Here is a 20,262-nt window from a genome sequence, read left to right as displayed (position 1 = left end):
CTCTCGGCCGATGGCATTCGCTTTTCATGCTCATCTGCATTGTATCTTTATTTGTTTTATTTTTCTTTAGCTTGTGACGCAGTCACTTATTCCGTGGTTTTAATATTTCTTAAGCCTTGATTTTATTTTTTATAAATTTAAATACTCTGAACCAGAAAAAAAGTGCTAGGATATCTTGGAAATAAAAAAAATTATTTTCACACATGAAAGGTTTTATGGTTTACTGTGACAGTTTGGTCTCTCTTTCCAATAAGAAACATATTGTGTGATATATTCTTATTTACTTTACTGCATAGACAAGCGAATAAGAGATAATCCTCATTGTTAAATGAAAACCCAATCAAAATATTATACGTAAAATAGGTGGAAACTTTAAGCAAATGATTAAAATAAAGGGAAAATCACGCCGTAGAGAAACAAGAAGACGACAACACAGGAAAACCTTCAGAGGCGCCAGCTGAGGAAGAGGTACGCATCTCATCGGAGCTGGCGGGGTAACTGCTGCTGGTGGGTGACGTCAACCCCCCCTGTCACCCCCCACGAGGGAGGAAACGGCGCCTGCGCTCTCCCACCAACGCTTCCCCGCTTCCCTCGAGTAGCTGAAAGAAAGAAGGGTTGGGTCAGTTTGCATTTGGTTGTTGTTGGAGTAGGTGCGGGAGAATAAATTCTTGAATTTAATGCCTGAACTAAATTTAAATAGCATTTGGTTACCAACACATTGTCATACATTGCTCCTGTCTTTGGAAGGTAAGTTTTTGTTTAGGAATTGGCTGGATTTTTGAAGTATGGAGCATACTATCTCTCCTTTATAGTATGATTAGTGTGTTAAGTTACATAATGTACACATGTTAAGTTACATTATATACATATGTATATTGTGAATTTTATATGCACATGCATGGTGTCTAAAATCTTTAAAAGATTAAACAACATACTTAAAAAATCAACTATTATTGGTAAAACATTGCATGTCACAGATCTGTAGCATATTTAAGGTAAGAGTTTTTTTGGACAAAGTGGACAGTATTGTAAAGAATTTGTTTTATTACTCCATTATAAAGTATGGAGGAGGATAGTACAGAGTTGCGCTTAAATTGTTCTGCTCTGCATACTTTCCCACTGGGGAAGTGCTACAGGGGTCAACCCCCCACCCTTCCCACTCCATTGCCAATTCTTGGTATTTTTTATCACTTACTGGGATATCCACCGACAAATCCTTTTTCGTAATTGGACTTGAAATGTTAAATGTGGGTCCCAATTTTTATATCACTTGTCCCGGTGCACTATGGATAAGAATGGCTGGCATATTTTTAATATCTCTTATTTTCATGTGGAGCTGTGTACGTGAACAGTGCTCAAACTTGCCTGGTTCTTTTGTTCTAAGTTTCACAACTACCATGCCCCTATGATTCAGTAACTACCACTTCAACCCTTAATGGACGGGCATGCTCATATGATCTATAACAGGTTTCGATCATTGGACGGGCTAACTCACACGAGTAATAATAGTACGCGCCATACGATTTGGATGACTAGTAGAAAAGGTGTTAATTTCGCTAAAATGACTTCTGGCTACTCTAGTAGCTAAGCATAGGACAGAGGAGGCGAGGCTCAGTGTACCTTGATACTTGATGGCGAATGTATTAACCCCCTCAATCCTGTGACGGGTGTTTATTTATTTGCTCATAAATATACCCAGGGGTTGCTGTTTGGTTTTAGTTCTTATCTTTTATGATAGTATGTCTGCTATAATTGTAATTTTGTAAAGAAATGTGCATATAAATAGTAGAAAAATTTATACATCACAAAAGGTTACTGATTCTCCTCATCTCAGTAAATCTCATGAATATTTTACTACAAAAATACTCAGAATTTCTTAGCAATTTTAGTTCTTATCTGTTATGATATTGTTTGAGCTTTAAGTACAATATTACAAAGTAAAATGAAAGATTTTGTGAGATAAATCATGTATAACTTCGTAAAATTTGCGTATTTCTACGAGTGTCTTGTATAAAAGGCCCCACCCAGGGTTGTAATTAGTCATTTTCAACTCCATGTAGACGATAAAGAAAATATTTTAGAATTTTTTCTTACACTAAGTGCATTTGCATATCTTCCTCTTTCCTTTGACAGTTTTTTCTTGAATTGGCCAGTGTTCTTAATATATATTTAGCCCATATAAGGTTTTAGTGCAAAATGGCTCCACAGTATTAAGCACCAAGCCCTTTGGATAATTGTAAAAGCTTAAACAAAATATGGCAAATATCTTTATCATAAATGAAAGAAAACAAAATATGGCAAATATCTTTATCATAAATGAAAGATGAGTAATATTCTGGTTGGTAACTGGCGGGAATCATGAGTGGCATTAGTTTGCGTTATTACCAGGTTTATTGAATTTTTTCAATGTGATACTATGTGCTAGGTAAGTGATGAGCTCAAAAACTTAAGTTATGTTAAGGAGGGTGGGGCTTAGGAAGCAAATCTGCTCACCCCCACCAGTAAGGCTAGGTTATGGTAGTCTTGGTTCAGTAAGTTGCACTTGCAACCTTATTTATCACAGTGTCGTCAGATTTATATTTCCCTCAAGGTTCGTCCCTTGTTTATGGTTTTGGTGAAACTATATATAGAACAACTCTGCACAGTTTATTCCTTTAGAAATTGAGTTTCTGTATGCTTTTAGTGTTGCTGATGAAGGAAGTGGTGGTGCTCATTGGGGGGAAATGGTAATTCTATACAATAGCTCCGCCAGCAAGTTATCAAATTTAAGTACTTTCACTAAAAAGAGGGAAGTCCAAGGTTTCGTTTGATATATAAATCTAAGCGGGGCTAGGTCTAGAAGTGGTTTAAAAATCAAAATTAAATTTGATCCACCTGAAAAAAACTAAGTCCCTCGACTTCATAACTCTCTCAAATTCCTCTTCAGACAGCTCTCGTTTGTTCGTCTGTACGTTAAAAACATAGATTATGTCATTATTACATCATCGACTGTATTCTACGTAGCAAGACGTCACCCAAACGTCATAGTTTTTAACCAATGATGATGGTCCACATTTTACTTGGGACTAGCATTTTAACAAAACTAGAATCACGTGACTTGAATACCCAATCAAGTGACAGTTTTACTAGGAAACTAACACTTTTCACACAATTTCCACCGCTAATTTTTCAGTCTTTTGAGAGCTATGGAGGCGTGCCAACCTTCAACTTCTGGTGCGGTTTCTCATTTACCATCTACTTTAACATAAATTTATGTGGATTTTCTCCCAAGTTCTTGTCTCAATTGCTGTTCCTGTAGAAAGTAGGGACAAAGTAACACTTTTAACAGTGATAAGGGATTATATAGAGCCCGGCACTTATCATCATTTCTGACTGTTGGAAGGCATACAATTGCCTAGATGAGGAGGGATTTCTTCATTTAAGAGTCAACCACTCCTTGAACTTTGTGGACCTGCACACTGGAGCTCATACTAATACTATTGAGAGGCGGTGGCGGGATTTGAAGAATCTGTTGCCTAAATACGGTTGTCGAAAGGATCAGTTTGTTGGATACTTTGGCTCTTGCCTATTTTAAATTGCATTTTAAAGTATTGGATCATGGCAGCTCGCCTTTACCCTCCAACCTAAGTAAGTACACAAAGGGTACTAGTCTGTCTTATATTTAATATGGCTGTGTAAGGGGGGTCGCAAGGGGGCAAAGCCCCCCCCCCCCCCCCCCCCCCCCCCCCCCCCCGCTAGGTAAGGATACGGCTACTAGGTTAGGTTAGGTGGTTTGTTTAGGTTAGCTGGTGGCCTTGTTTATTGCTAATTCTACATGTGCCATTATTCGTATGTTAAAACGGATTCTTTAATTCATTCCCCACCCAAAAACCCCGGTTTCCCACTGGGGGTCCCCCAAGATTGGAGAGGTTAACAGGGTAAAAATACTGTTTCTCCTCAAAAAAAGGGTCAGCTTTAGATAAAGCACTAAGTAATTCATCAGAAAAAAAAAATAAAAATTATTAGTGGCGGAGCTATTGTATAGAATTACCTGGGAAATTATCATTAACCTTGCATCTCTACTGAGGACCCTTGGGAACGGGGAACAGTTTTATGTGGGATAAAACACAGAGCTGGCATGTTATTGTTATGATGGCCGGCTAGGAATGGTTTTTGTGCCTATACAAGACGTATGGGAGCCATGTGTTCAGGAAGGGATTGGTTAAGGAAACCTATTATAAAAAGAACTACAGGCATCCCCCAGTTATCAGCAGACTTGGTGAATAGTGATCCTGTTTTACAAGCACCATAAAATTGGGGATTTATGGTGCCGTAACATTGTGAGTTCTGGTTATGGTGCCAATAAGAGAGTTATGGTGCCATTATGTAACAGAGGTGTCATTAACTGGTTATTGGTGCCATTACGTTTATATCAGCATCGTAAGTGCCATAAATTGCTAAGTTTTGGTTAATGGTGGTTTTCGTTTATCAGCATCCCGCTAAGAATGGAACTCCTACAGATAACCAGGGACTGCTTGTATTCTAACCTAACCTAGTAGGCCGTGTTACTTGCGGTTAATACATTCCTATATTTATATGGTAAACAATATCAACAATTGTCACAGATAATTTTAAGGTCACAAACAGAACATTCAAAATTTTAATGACTGAAAAATCAATTTAATACAATGAAATCAAAACATTAAATTTCAAGGCAATTATGGTATTAGAGGAAGATAAATCTTGTAAAATCAGCTGAGAAAAGAAACGTCAAAAGGGATGTGAATACGCACAGTAACAATATATAGAACCCCCGGTCCATTTGCTGTTCTGGATTCGCGGCTTCACCTATTTAAAAATTTTTTTGCGGAACTTATATCCACTTTATTCACAGAAAATCAACCTGTTCGAGGAATTTTTCATAGAGAAATATTCACTTATTACTACTATACTTTCATATTTCCATGACTAAATAAATTTTTTATTATGAAACTTAACCCCCTTGTGGAAGGGTAACATACATTTGTTTACAGTAATACCCCGAACTTACGCAAGGTTACGTTCTAGACCCCCTCGTGCAAGGGGAAGTCTCGCGTTTGGCACGATCTCTAAAATTGCTAATAAATGCTTACTTCTAGAGTTTGAACACCAAATATGACCCTAATCATGCTCTGTAAGTAGTAGACTAACTTTTAAATTAAATTAAAGTTACTGTAATTTGATTTAAACGCTAGTTTAATACCTTACCCTGAAAAAAGAAATAACTGGTTGACATAAAAGTAGGTACAGTAACTACTATGTACATACATATCCACTTTCGTAAGCATACTATTGTTACTCCTAATTCACGAGATGCCATTTTCTTTTTCTGTCAGAGTAAAATTTTTCTTTCCGTCACTAGGTAAACTTCACAAGTCAGTCATAACGAAGTCACACAATTCAATAAAATTAAGACATTTATGTACAAAAGTAATGTTTGCAGAGGATGAAGGTAAAATTAAATCAATTTAAAATCATGAAATAGTGTAAGAGCTAACTATGAATGAGAGAGAGAGAGAGAGAGAGAGAGAGAGAGAGAGAGAGAGAGAAATACATATGTCATGTGAGGTAAAACCCTGGATGGTTATCGTCTTTAAGAAGTGTGAATATGATCACATCTTCTGAAAGTACCTTAGCTGTATGTGCTGTAATTACATACTGCAGTATATACAGATTGTACCAGCACTTTTCTCCGAGGTTTAGAAAGTAATTTTCACAGAACGACAACCATTGATATGTTTTACTAGTTGATCATGGAGTTCTTATATAGTGACAAACACTGAAATACGTACTGCCTTTGTGTTATTTTCAAAAATATAAAAAGCATACACAAAATCTCCGTACTGATTTTACACCTATAAGCATGAATCATCTTTGAAAAGTGCAGTAACTTTGTGAGTGGGTATCACATCTTTTAAAAGTATATATATGCACTAACTGTAGGTGCTGTTATTACCTTTGTATCATATTTATGGATGTACAAAAATATAAATGATATATTTTAAATAAATATTTTATACAGAAAAGCTTTCAAACTCAAAAATTTGCATAATAAATTAAACATAAACACTTTTGCATGGTTTTGCAGTGTTTCTGGAGGATTTGCAAATGTTTGCACTATTGTGAAGAACTCTCGTATGATAATTAGTTTGGTTCCAATGAAAAGTTTGTGCTATTGTGAATTCGTGCAAATCGAATCGCATAAGTTTTGGGTATTACTGTAGCTTAGTTTTAAAGTCCTGGCAGAATACATATATGTTCAAGATTTGGCACCAAACAGTTTTAATGAATTTTGCGGAAAAAATGCTCCTAGCCATTTATCACTACAGGCAGTTGCCAATTATTGGCGGGTGTTCCGTTCTCGACGGGTTGCTGTTAAACGAAAACCGCCAATAACTGAAACTCGGCGATTTATGGTGCTTATGGCGCAGTTTCAGTTAATGGTGCCATAACTCTGTTATTGTGGTGCCGATAACCAATATTCGGCCCGTTGTGACGCCAAGAATTGCCGATTTTATGGCGCTAGACATGTGGCATAGACTGAGTCCACCAACAGCCGAGGACTGAACGTATTTGCAATGCTTGAGATCACCATACGAGAGTTGGAGTGATCTGAGAGATTGTGTTGATGCGGTAAAGGGAATTGCTGTCTGGTACCTTGACCTACGAGTTTAATTCGTTCAGTGGCAGAGCTCATAGCTCAATTTGCTCACATCAAATCAATTTTCCCTATTGAAAATACTTAAAATGCCCTTAATCCGTTCCAACCCATATTTTTATGTTTCATGTTATTAATTAACCCTCTTACGCCGAAGCCCTAAAAATCAAAACCTCTCCCGTATGCCGGGGTTGGTTTGGAGTGAGCGCGGAAGCGGAAAAAATAATTTTTTCAAAAAATCACAGCGCGCTTAGTTTTGAAGATTAAGAGTTAATTTTTGGCTCATTTTTTTTTCATTGCCTGAAGTTTAGTATGCAACCATCATAAATGAAAAAAAATATCATTATCATATGTTAATAATGCGATATATGGTAGCAAAAAAAAAAAAATTCATATATATTGTATTCAAATCGCGCTGTGCGAAAAACGGTTAAAGCTAATGAGTTACTTTTTTTTCGTTGTATTGTACACTAAATTACAATCATTTGGATATGTAATACATTGTAAAACGATAAAAGTAACACCGGAAAAATATTATCACAAAATGATGCACGAATTCGTAACGCACGGACGTAAAAAAATATTTTTTTCAAAAATTCACCGTAAATCTAAATATTGTTCTAGAGACTTCCAATTTGTTTCAAAATTAAGAAAAAGGATTGAATATTACGATACTGTAAGAGTTTTAGATTAGAATTGCAGATTTTGACCATTTTGGACGAGTTGAATTTGACCTAATGTCGAAATTTTTATATATATATTTATGTATATGCAAGTATTTCGGAAATGAGAAAAGCTACACCCTTCATTATTTTTTTTTGTATTCTTCATGAATTTGCGCACATTTTCATATATGAAACTCTATAAAACGGCTAATATGAAAAGGAGCAAATATTAGGATAATGCGACGTACGAATTTCGGAGATTTTCGGCCGCGAATCGGCGGACGGAGAGAAAGAAAGTTATTTTTAAAAATTCACCATAAATCTAAATATTGTGCTAGACACTTCGAATTTGTTTCAAAATGAAGATAAATGACTGTATATTACTAGATTGTAAGAGTTTTTAGCTTACAATTGCGTTTTTCAACTATTTCGGTAGAGTCAAAGTTGACCGAACATGGTTTTTTTTCTATTTATCGTGATTTATATGCAAATATTTCGAAAAAGAGAAAAGCTACAACCTTCAATCATTTTCTGTTGTATTCTACATAAAATTGTGCACATTTTCATATATAAAACTTTATGTAACGGCTAATTTTAAATGGTGCAAACATTTCGACAATCGCACAAAAAAATTTCTGATTTTTTCGGAAGAGTTACCACGTGGATGTAAGGAAAATGTTTTTTTTTTGTTTGTTCATAAATTCACTATAAATCGAAATATTGTGCTAGTGACTTCCAATTCATTGCAAAATGAAGGTAAATGATTGAATATTACTAGAATATAAGAGTTTTATCTTACAATTGCGTTTTTCGACCATTTCGGTAGAGTCAAAGTTGACCGAAGGTTGAAATTTTTGCACTTATCGTTATTTATATGAAAATATTTCAAAATTGATAAAAGTTACAACCATGGGTTGTTTTTAGTTGTATTGTGCATGAAATTGTGCACATTTCCATAAATAAAACTTTATGTAACGGCAAATTTGAAATGGTGCAAACATTAGGACAATCACATGAAAAAATTTATTGGAAGAGTTACCGCGCGGACGCAAGGAAAAAGTTTTTTAATAAATTCACCATAAATCGAAATATTGTGCTAGAGACGTCCAATTTGTTGCATATGAAGGCAAATGATTGAATATTACTAGAATATAAGAGTTTTAGCTTAAAATTGCGTTTTTGACCATTTCGGTAGAGTCAAAGTTGACCGAAGGTTGAAATTTTGGCACTTATCGTTATTTATATGAAAATATTTCAAAATTGATAAAAGCTACAATCATGAGTATTTTTTTGTTGTATTTTACATGAAATTGCGCACATTTTCATATATAATACTCCATGTAACAAATAATTTAAAATGGTGCAAAAATTATGTCAATGTGACGAAAGAATTTTTGAGATATGTCACTGATACTTTTTAGTGCGATAAGAAAGAAATTCGCGCTTGCGCGCCTGCGTAACGATTGTAAACAAAACAACACCTTGATCCATGAACTCCCAGCATCCCCCAAGGCGTGTGATTCAAAAGTTTTTGGCTGGTAGGCCTATAAGTATTTTTCCGCGAATTTAAAAAAAAACTTTTTTGAGTCAACGTATAATACGTCCAATCGGCATACGGGAGACATTTTGACTCGACGTTTAATACGTCCAATCGGCGTAAGAGGGTTAAGGAAAATATATTTCTAAAGAGCAAGTATTGTATATATATAAACGTAATAAAAATGATACGTAAAGATATAATAAGGTTTCATCCAGTGTACAGGTAGTGTTCAAGTTACGGTAATTTGTCTTGCGATAATCCGATTTTACAAGAGACCAAATTACAATAGCATAACTTTATCCCATCTTCTAGTTAAATAAGTTCAAAAACAGCAAAAGAGAATGATGGAAGTATTGTTTTAACGTTATACTCGTGTAAATGTGTACAGTCAAGAACAAACGAACGAGAAATAACTTTTTTTTTTTCCAAGTACAACCGAATTGGATAACGTCCAATTGGCTTCAACCATTGTACGATAGTAAATTACTGTAGTTATGTTATAAATGACATTATGTAGAATAAGATGGAGATATTTTTGTGTAATAACTTCATTCGCTATACGTATATCAAAGATCAACAAAGAAATATACGTTACATTTAAACCAAGTTGTAGCTGAAGCTGAGAAAACTTCAAGCTGCCAATGACTTTTATCCTGCATCGGCAACAAGGATAAACTCTTGTAAACTTACACCATTGAACACAACCATTGATAAAATTGAGAGAAAATCATTTTAATCAAAATTACTGGACTTGAAAGAACACAATTTACTGTTGTTTTCACAATGATAAAAGATAAATAAAAGATAAATATCGTTATGATAGCGATCAGAATCACATAATTTTTTTACTCAATAAACATGCTACCAACATAATCTGTAATGTAGTTCACAATCAAAACGAGTCGTATTCAAGTCATATTTCGACTTAGACATGTCATATAAGGAAACAAGATCTCATATAAGTCAAGTATCTAGATATTCATTTATGTTAACTAGAAGCAAGCAAATTTGCTCAGAATTGAGTTTAATATGGCCGAATAAACTTGTATTTGTCATCAGCTGATTTCTAAACCAAAATATTGACCAGTATGTTAGTAGTATTTCATAATACAATAACATGAGAATACAGTGGAACCTCGACATACGAAAGTCCCTACTTACGAAAAATCCAAGTTACAAAAGCAAAGACGAAGATTTTTTTGCTTCTGCATACAAAAATAATTCAGGTTACGAAAGGGTGTACTGTAAAGTCCGAGATTTGCCCAGACCGCCAAGAACAATTTTAAAACTCGCGCGCCTCTAACTCTGTAGACTTGCCACCATTCTCCCACTCTCCCATTGGTTCCTGATGCTAGTCACCTCCGTAAGATCCTGCTCTCCTATTGGTCAGCATCTATCCCATCATGCCTCTACATAAAGGCATCGTTCGGCCACTTCGTCACACCAGCGTTATCGTATGCATGCAGAATTCGTTCGTACACATATACGTATTTCGTTAGTTAATGTAAATTCATGTTAGTGATTTCACTTTCTACTTGTACGTATACTTTATCGTGTTGTGTGTGAACTTAGTTAACTTAATTATAGCCATGGGTCCCAAGAATGTCGCTGAAGTTCACGGAAAGAAGAGGATGCTTTCTTTGGAGACAAAGATGGAGATCATTAAAAAGTATGAAGCTGGCATGCGGTTGAGTGTGATCGCTAAGGAAAACGGCCGAAGTCCGTTGACGATAGGTACCATCCTTAAGCAGAAGGAAGCCATCAAAGCAGCTACACCTTCCAAGGGCGTGACTATTTTGTCCAACAAGAGGAGCCACGTGCATGATGAAATGGAGAGGCTGCTTCTTGTATGGATAAAAGACAAGAAATCGCTGGCGATACAAGAACCGAGACGGCAATCTGCTAGAAGGCCAGCACTATTTTCGGTGATCTGATTGCCCAGGCCGAAGACGACGGAGGAGAAGGGACATCGACGCCAACCCCAGACTTCAAGGCTTCTCGTGGGTGGTTTGATAAATTCCGTAAACGGACTGGCATCCATTCGGTGGTGCATCATGGGGAGGCTGCCAGCTCGGACACGAAAACAGCCGAAGCCTTTATTAAGACATTCGACGAGATGATGATCAAGGAAGGCTACAGTTCTCGGCAAGTCTTCAACTGTGACGAGACTGGCCTTTTTTGGAAAAAATGCCTCATCGGACGTACATCACGGAGGAAGAGAAGAAGCTACCTGGGCATAAGCCTATGAAAGACCGGCTTATGCCCGCACTACGTTCCAACGCCAGTGGGGATTGTCAAGTCAAGCCTCTACTTGTGTATCATTCAGAGACTCCTCGAGCCTTCAAGGCCCACAAAGTGCTAAAGGAGAAGCTTCCAGTGATGTGGAGGGTTGATGCGAAAGCCTGGGTAACGAGACTTTTGTTCACCAAGTGGGTAAATCTGCGTTTCGGCCCGACAGTGAAGAAATTCTTGGAAGAGAAGCGCCTCCCTCTGAAATGCCTATTGTTGTGGACAATACCCCTGCTCACCCTCCTGGCCTTGAGGAAGATATCCTAGTGGAGTATTCTTTCATCAAGGTTGTTTATCTTCCGCCTAACACCACCCCTCTCCTCCAGCCCATGGACCAGCAAGTGATATTGAACTTCAAGAAGCTGTATATGAAACATCTTTTCAAGAGATGTTTCGACATCACCGATACCACAAACCTCACCTTGTGTGAATTTTGGAAGGAGCATTTCGATATCGTCATATGCATCCGACTCATCGATCAAGCTTGGCAGGAGGTTTCGAGGCGAACTTTGAATTCTTTGTGGAGGAAACGCTGGCCTGATGCCATATCCGCCCGAGACTTCAAAGGATTCAACGCAGGCGAAGCTGATGCAGAATCGGAAACAGTTGACGATCCTGAAACTATTTTGCAACCAGATCTGACGAGATCGTTGCACTCAGCAAGTCCATGGGGCTGGTCGTCGACAAGGACGTCATCAATGACCTTCTTGAGGAGCACCAAGAGGAGCTTATGACTGATGACCTGAAGGAGTTGGAGGCCATGCAACATAACGTCATTCAAGAAGAGTTCTCTAGCAGCGGTGAGGAGGAGGAGTACGAGGACCCTATGACAACGGCAGAAATTAAGGATGCTCTAGCTGCTTTTCATAAAGTGCAATCATTTGTAGAAAAGACACACCCCGAAAAGGCTTACAAAAGTCGTATGCTTGCGCAGTTCGATGACGTTTGCCCGAGTCGTTTCAGGAATATTTTGAAAAGCAGGCAGAAGCAATCTTCCTTGGATAGTTTTTTTTTTTAAAGAGGCCTTTAGTAGTAGTAAGCAAACAGGAAGATCTAAGTGATACAAAAAAACAGAAAGTTGAAAGTGGTGAAGAAATTGAAATATTGTAAAAAAAAAAAAAAAAAAAGGGGGGGAAAAAAAAAAAAAAAAAAAAAAGCGTAAAAGTTAAAAAAAGTAAAAAAAAATTTAAAATTAAAAAAAGAAAAAAAAATTTAATTTTTAAGTTTTTTGTAAAGTAAAGTGTTAAGCTTTTCTGCCATTTTTTAATGTGTTTCATAAAGTTAAGTGTTCAAGTTTTCTGCCATTTGTCCTCCTCCTCTGTCGCCACTTTTGGAGATCGCCTCACTCGAAAGGTAAGGTTCCACATTTTACTACATATGTACATACAGTATTTCTTGTACCATGTACACTAATACACTTTATTTACAGGTATAGTATAGTTTGTTAGGTATTGAATGGTCCAAATTGTTGTATTTCATTATTTATTGGTCAATTTAGCTTTAATATAAAATTTACTGGGGTGTTTTTGTAGGGCTTGGAACGAATTAGGCAATTTACATGTAAAACATGGTTCGAGATACGAAAAAATCAGGTTACGAAAGCTGCTTCGGAACAGATTCATTTCATATCCTGAGGCACTACTGTACATACAGTATTACTGGATATAGTGAGTCAATGTATAACTTTTTAAAAGATTCATGGAAAAGATGCATATTTACTTTTTCTCGTTTGCTTATCTTAATTTTCGTCACTACGCCATTTAAGTAGTAGCAGCATCTCGAGCTCGTACCTCAATTTTTTGCTCGTGTAACAAGGCAAAAAATCGATTGAGTGACGACTCATACTTCGGGAAACTCATACGGTAATTCACTTGTAGGTCAAGGTATCACTGATCACTGTACTCTGAATTTGTTCCTGGTTTTAATTCTTACCTGTTATGATATTGTCTGAGCTATAATTATAATCTGACAAACTAAAAAATATTATAAAGAACACTAATGACTTGGTAAAATTAGCATATTTTTCGACTGTCTTAGGGAAAAGAGGCCCACACAGGGTTGGAAATATTCTCTTTCAACTGATAGTGGAATGTACATAACTTTTTTTGTTTCACTTTTTTCTTATACCTTAAGCATATGCATACCTTCCTCTTTCCATTGATGAGTTTTTCTAGTTTTTGTTTTAAATTAGCCATCCTTAAATTTAGCCTGGTCATGGGTGTATGCATTAGCATAAATTAGCCTGTACTGTAAGGGTTAAAATAGGCAGGATTAAGCATTTTTAGAGTTTTTTTGTGTGTGTGTGTGTTTGGGAGTGTACAACTGAGGATTAGAAAAGGATGTTGAGCTGAAAATAACATTGATAAGGGGGCCAATCATATACAGATTTATGGCTGAGGGCCTACTTTGGATCGGGTAATAGGTAAGCACCAAAGGTTAGCTTAATTGATTATATTTACACTTAATCACATTAAGAGAAAAAGAATTATACCATATGGGATTGAGGGGGACATAAATAACCTGTAACACAGATTACAAATAATTTATATCTTGAGGTAGATGAATAGGCGACTGGAGGTTTCTGGGGATGTGGAGCAAAGAAAATGAGGGAAAGACTTTTCTCCGGAGCACACGAGGTGAGAGTCCACTGTCCACAGTTGCACTACTGCAATCTGCAATGAAAGACATGTGGTTGAGGATCAGGCGGGATGTACGGAAGGTACTTGACAACTTAATCTCAAAAAGAAATGAAGCACATTACTTACCACTGAGAAACTCACTTGGCTGAAGGCCTATAACAATTCACAATTATAACATTATACACGACTCATTTGAGAAGCGAGAAAGAAAATAAGTTGACATTAGGTGGAGCTGACTGTTAATAACCTTGGAATTTGCACATTACCTTCTGTAAAAGTTGTAGTTGTCTTCCTCAGGTCAGCAGGGGATGGACATGTTAACAAAGGTCACATTGGCTAGCAAACAGCCGCCTTCTCAAGGTTAGCTCAGAGGAAGCATGGAGTCCGACATTGTCAAGGTCAGACTTGTGTGTTCAAGGAGCATGTGAAAAGTTCTAAGGTTGTTCGTCTGGTGCTCTGGCCTTTTATGCCCTCAGAGATTGTGCGCAAACATTCTAGGGGGGATGGGTTCACCTGTCTTCTGTCGCATTTCTCCCACGAGGTTTTCCTACGTTAACCATGTGGCCTGGGCTTTAAATATGGTGGCTGATTGGCCTCATCTGGCATCGGCATGCCCTTAGGTGGATTTTCTCTTTCAGCCGGTGAATCTGCAAAAACAAGGCACCAGCAGTCAAACGAACAAAAGGAAATGAAATGATTAATCCCTTAAAGGGTTTTCATTATTATGATGTTATCAGTTTTACGAAATTGTTAACTGGGTAGCTTTTACTAATCACAAGGTTTTCTGTTTTTTCTCCATTGTTCAGTTTTGCTTTACAATTGCTCGTAGTATATGTGCTAGGAATTATAGGTTTAATTGGCTGTGCCCCTGATGTTCTGAGTCAAATGTGAAATAGTTCTTGATTTTAAAAAATTTTCTCAAAAAGACATAACCACAAATTAAACACTTCTATTAAGTCTATTCATTGTAATTGTTTGCTATAACTGTTGTAATGGAAACTCATGTAAAGCATTAGACATTAATGATATTGTAAACGTAAATTTTGATGGATTGTAAGATATTTTGTGTTTATAGAGAGATCACCATTTTTTCATAAACCCTTGTTAGTGCTTATAAGTGCTTTTTGATTCATTAGATGTCTTCCAAAAATGAGTCATTCTTGGCTTAAACATATAAGACTTAATTATATGAAGAGGCTTAATCATATCCTTTATATTAAGATCACAGGTTACCTAATTATACTTATTGTAGAGAAACAATGCTTTAGGTGTATTTTCTAACTAGAGTACAGTGCATCCTGATTAGATGTCACAGACTTATTGAGGGTATGTGTTTAAATGTTGGGTGCTCTTCTCTTTCCAGGATACTATGATGCCCTTTGCTGTAATTCCAATAAGCCAGGCTCCTCCTACAACTATTAGGCCATCTCTTCAACTTGCACACAGTAAACATCAGGATAAAGGGGAAAAAGTAACAAAGTTCACGAAGTCAACAACACTGTTCCCAATGCGCATTTGTGAGGAGTCTGCCTCAGATCAGCACGATGATGTAATTCCAGGTAATGGTAATATTGAAAATGTTTTTTGTAAAAACAATAATTTTTCCAAACCGTTGCCATTAGAAAACAAATGCTTGAATAACGACCTTAGAATTGATGCACAAAAGTACATTGATAATGTTCTTAAGAAGAACGAAAATGTTTTAAGCCAATACAATTGCCAAAAGTTTGCAAGACTCTTTCAAAGTAAGACACAAACAGAAATGAGTAACAAAGAAAAGATGAATTCAAGTCAGATACCCAAGTATTTGAAGTGTTACACATGCTGTCGAATAGTAAAGGAAAATGAATTTTGTCAACATCTTTTGTTTGGGAGTGTTTATTGTAAATTGTGTAATGTCTTTTTCGGGGATTGTGAAAATTTTTACTTAAAAAATATGGGGAATGGTCATAAACGTATTTTGTGCAATGAGCATAGTTTTTGTTATTGTGTAGATCCAGCACAATTTTTGATTAAAAACCTTCCTGTGGGTAATACTAATGGCGATTCTGTTGATAAAGTTCGAGTTAAAGCGTTGATCAAAATTTACATCAATAAATTAAAATCACTGGAACAAAAAAATCCTTGGGACCAAGCTATTGCTGCTTGCAGAAGATTTGTAACAGAAGATGAACTGAAAGAAGTAAATAATGAGAAAGTTAATGTAAAATCTGATACTTCAACCAGGTCCTCATTTTCGGGTAAAAGTAACACTGAAAATCATAGTCTTTCCAAGACAAAGAAGTGTACAGAAGATGTTTTGTTACAAGTTTATGATATTAGTCAGCTAGAAAAGGCCACAGAATTTGTGAAAGTGCCCGATCTTGTATCGCCTTCAGCGGAGGAAAAACCAGCAGAGCTGGAAAAGCGAGTGAAAGCCAAGATGCCAGACTTGAGTGATGATGAAGAAGCAATAGAGTTTGTGCCAATACCTTTAGACGGTTTTTATTATGTGTCTGTGAAGCCTATTGAAGAATGTCCAAACTGCTATGAGGTGCTGTGCCCTTCCCGGTTTACAGTGAATGTTGTAAATTTTTTGATGACTGTTGTTTGTGACAGTTGTAACCTTACCATATACATAACATCAGTAGCACCTGACCTTCAGATAATAACAGAGGATACTGTAAAAGAGACCACTGTAAATAAAAAGTCAAAGGAGGATACTGTTCACGAAAACAAGATACCTCAAGGAAGAGGACGGAAACGAAAAAAACAAAAGCACTCGGATTAGTGATTTGATGAAGAAAGTAGAATTCAGATGTAATCTGATGTGTTTTTGAGCTACCTAGAATTCATGTCCATGATGATTACCATGGTGTTTCGATGTGCTTTTTTCATAATGAGAACAAGATTAAAACATTTTTTTTTGAAGTAGTTTTATTTCATCCCCCTGTAGATCATAGACAATGGAATTTACATAAAAGGAATGAGGTAAGATTAGTCATTTACGGACTTCCATGTTGATTCTGTGGCACCGAGTTATGTTAATGATGAGACCTCAGTTGATTGTGCTCTCAATTCTTCTGTAATAAGCTGTTTGTCTTGCTGAAACTGGCTGTGGCATGTCAATAGAAAATTGTTAGTTGCTCTTGCTACTGTTATTTATTTTGAACAAAGAATATTAACATAATGGACAAAATATGCTACAATACAGCAGCAATTGAAGAAGCAAAATAGAAAATGGAATCATCATAGATTGTTTTAACATATGGCCAGATGGTCATTAATTTGCAGAACAGTCATCATAAGGACGTAGAAAATTGAGTGGAAATGAGTTGGTAATTGAGCAGAATTGTGGGAATTCATTCTCCTTTTCGTATTGAAATATACTTTCTATTGGGATTGCCAGAATAATGCTAAAGTAAGTAAAACCTTGACTGAGAAAATACCTAACTGGTTTCCAAGATAGCGTCTCTAACATGAGCAGCTTTACTTCCCTTCCAGAGCATATATACGTAGGTAAGGCGTGTTTTGATTAAGTTCTCATTTCGCCGGCAGATCATTGTAAGTTACAATGTTAGTATTCCGAATTCGTCTGAGACCGTAAGTCTACTGAAGTGTAATTCCTTCACATTCCCTGACTCCTGTCATTATCTTTGATATTAATTGTGTAATTGCTGATTAGGCCAGTGTTCCCTTAAGGATCACATGGTCAACTATATCATGGTGGGGTATCTTTGAAGTGTAAATGGGACGTATTGTTTTGAATGTATTGTAAGGGTAGATGTGAGATTGTTTATTTTTGTAATAAAAATCGTAAAAATTGCTGCCATCTTCATTAGTTCTGTGAGTTGGGATTGATCCTGCCAATACTATCTGGCAAACCAGTAGTCCCCGTTACGAGGGAATAATTCGCAACATCAGAAGTAGGAAAATTCAGTACCTTATCCGCTGTTTTTCTGCTTCTGACGTCACATAGAACAGATTATGGCAACTGCATGTCTGCTGGATACTATTAAATTGTGCAGATGCACCCTAATCTCCAAAGTATGTGTGGGAAATGTTTAGAAAAGCAGCCCTGCAAATGAGACTGACTTGCATAGAAGAGTTATAAGGACTGGTTTTACAAAAGACTAGTTCATGGGGCTACAGGTATGAACAGACCTGAGTCATAACTGGAACACATAAGAAGCTTCCAACAAAAAATGGCTTATTTGAAACCATTAACCTTTATTATTGTGCAAATGCGATGAAAGCGAAAGTTGTGGATCAAACATTATACTACGTATTTTTATATGCAATTTCAGAAACATTGACAACTGTATTACCCATGTAAAACAAGTTCGGGAGTGGGAATATAATAAAATTGACTAATCAGAAGCCTAATTTTTTTCTATCCATCCACGTGCTACACTGTCTGCACCTCTTACTGAATCTTTCTGTATCACAATAGTGTATGTGTATGTTGTACAATGTTGATTTTTGAGACCTTAAGTTCTATCATTGGTTTAAACCAAAAGCACAAGTCCCAACATGCCTGCCTGTGGAATGATAGACAAAGTATGCCTGGCTAACTAAAAATACATCAACATCAACTCTTCTGTCAATTACTTGAAGAAAATGTGAAAGAGAACAAGAACAAAGGCTTTGAGGTCAGTGTTATAGCATTCCTATCTTAGATCTTTATGGCTAACCTAGGTTAGGCATCACCTGAATCCTTTTGTACAAGTCTTAACTCATCATTGTCAAGGTTGTCTTAAATGTAAGTGCCAATATCTAAGGCTTTGTCTGCACTGCCCGACAGGCAGACACTGTTCCCATAACCCGTTCCACTATAATGACCGACCGAGTATGGAGCCAGAATGATACCATTGTCTGGTAACGCTGCTTCAGAAGCGAGAGTATAACAGTGGGAAGTGCCTGACTCGTGCCCACTAGTGTGGACAGGCCATAATGGAGCATAATAAGTACCTGGTTGCTTTTAGTAGTCAGACTGCATATCATGAAGCAAATTGTATAGATTCAAGGCCTAAAGGTGCATCCACACGGTCGAACAATGTCCGACGGACAAACATTGTTACCAATTGTCCGCTGGTCATTGCCTTGTGAGCGGAGTAAAAGCAGTGGTATACAACCTCATCTGGTACCACTGTTTGTTACCAGATCTACTACCATCGTTTCAGCGCTTATGACGTCATCCCGCTTCGTCTATGATATGGTAACAATGTTAGTCCGTCGGACATTGTTCGACTGTGTGGACGCACCTTAAGTAATTATGCTCTGTACGGGGATAATGGTGTTAGTGCACCTCACGTGGTACACTATAGGCATTACTTAAGGATTTTTTTGCAGCGTCCCTTCGGCCCCTAGCAGCAACCCCTTTCATTTCTTTTAGTGTACCATTCATATTATCTTTCTTCCATCTTGCTACCCACCCTCTCCTAATATTATTTCATGTGCAACTGCGAGATTTTCCTCCTGTTACACCTTTCAAACCTACCTATTCTCAATTTCCTTTTCATCACTGAGTGGCCTCATAAATCCCAGTGCTAAGTCTTTGGGCTAAACTCTACATTCCATCCCATAAGTACTAACTATAAGAATTGAGACTGCCCTGTAACTTTTTCAATGTATGGACCAGTCTTAGGATTGCATGATTTCTTTGATTATATTTTGAAAGAACCATGGTAATCTCTCGAAAGACCCATTAGTCTACACTCCATCTATGAGAGTTATCTAGAATTTATCTTTTAATGCCCTTTAGGTTGTAGTTCAGGGCTACAGATACTGGGAAGAGGAATAAATGTCAGCTGAAAGTTCGAAGATGGCCAGTCATACAAGCTCAATGAAACATTAATCTGTTTCATCCTTCAGGTAAGTCAGTGTTCCAGTATTGCTCAGTTGTTTATAATTTCCAGAAATCCATAAACTACTGCAATGTAACACTTGGCATATTTCTGTTAATTCACTCGATTTCATTTTCATGTAATGTGCTTCTTTCCATGATTTCATCTTCATGCAGCGTGCCTCTTTCCGAGATTTCATCTTTATCCAGCGTGCCTCTTTCTGCGATTTCATCTAAATCCAGCGTGCCCCTTTCTACAATTTCATCTTCGTCCAGCGTCTCTTTCCACGATTTCATCTTCATCCAGCGTTGCTGTTTCTGTGATTTCATCTTCATCCAGCGTGCCTATTTCCGTGATTTCCTCTCATCCAGCGTGCCTCTATCCCCAATTTCATGTTCGTCCAGCGTGCCTCTTTCCTCGATTTCATGTTCATCCAGCATTCCTCTTTCCGTGATTTCATCTTCATCCAGCGTGCCTGTTTCCGGAATTTCATTTTCATCCAGTGTGCCTGTTACTGTGATTTCATCTCCATCCAGCACGCCTCTTTCTGTGATTTCATCTTCATCCAGCGTGCCTGTTTCCGTGATTTCATCTTCACCCAGTGTGCCTCTTTCCTCGATTTCATCTT

At 37.1% G+C, this 20,262-nt stretch overlaps 2 protein-coding genes across 3 annotated transcripts in view; both read left to right on the top strand.

Moving 5' to 3' along the window:
- Positions 1-607: 607 nt before the first annotated feature.
- On the top strand, positions 608-16,719 carry LOC135210741 (uncharacterized). The gene is made up of 2 exons (XM_064243566.1): positions 608-747; positions 15,173-16,719. The coding sequence occupies exon 2, from the start codon at positions 15,179-15,181 to the stop codon at positions 16,577-16,579; it is 1,401 nt and encodes a 466-aa protein (XP_064099636.1). The 5' UTR covers positions 608-747; positions 15,173-15,178; the 3' UTR covers positions 16,580-16,719.
- Positions 16,720-19,556: 2,837 nt separating this feature from the next.
- The window catches only part of LOC135210740 (uncharacterized), a 98,554-nt gene continuing 97,848 nt past the window's right edge, over positions 19,557-20,262 (top strand). The window contains exon 1 of one of the 2 annotated variants that reach the window (XM_064243564.1): positions 19,557-19,662. The gene's annotated coding sequence lies outside the window, so the exon portion shown is untranslated. The remainder of the gene's footprint in view (positions 19,663-20,262) is intronic. The other variant, XM_064243565.1, reaches the window with a different exon arrangement.

The sequence above is a fragment of the Macrobrachium nipponense genome, chromosome 4, assembly GCF_015104395.2.
Source record: "Macrobrachium nipponense isolate FS-2020 chromosome 4, ASM1510439v2, whole genome shotgun sequence".
In the NCBI taxonomy this organism is placed as follows: Eukaryota; Metazoa; Arthropoda; class Malacostraca; order Decapoda; family Palaemonidae; genus Macrobrachium; species Macrobrachium nipponense.
This window is presented reverse-complemented; position numbering and strand designations above follow the sequence as displayed.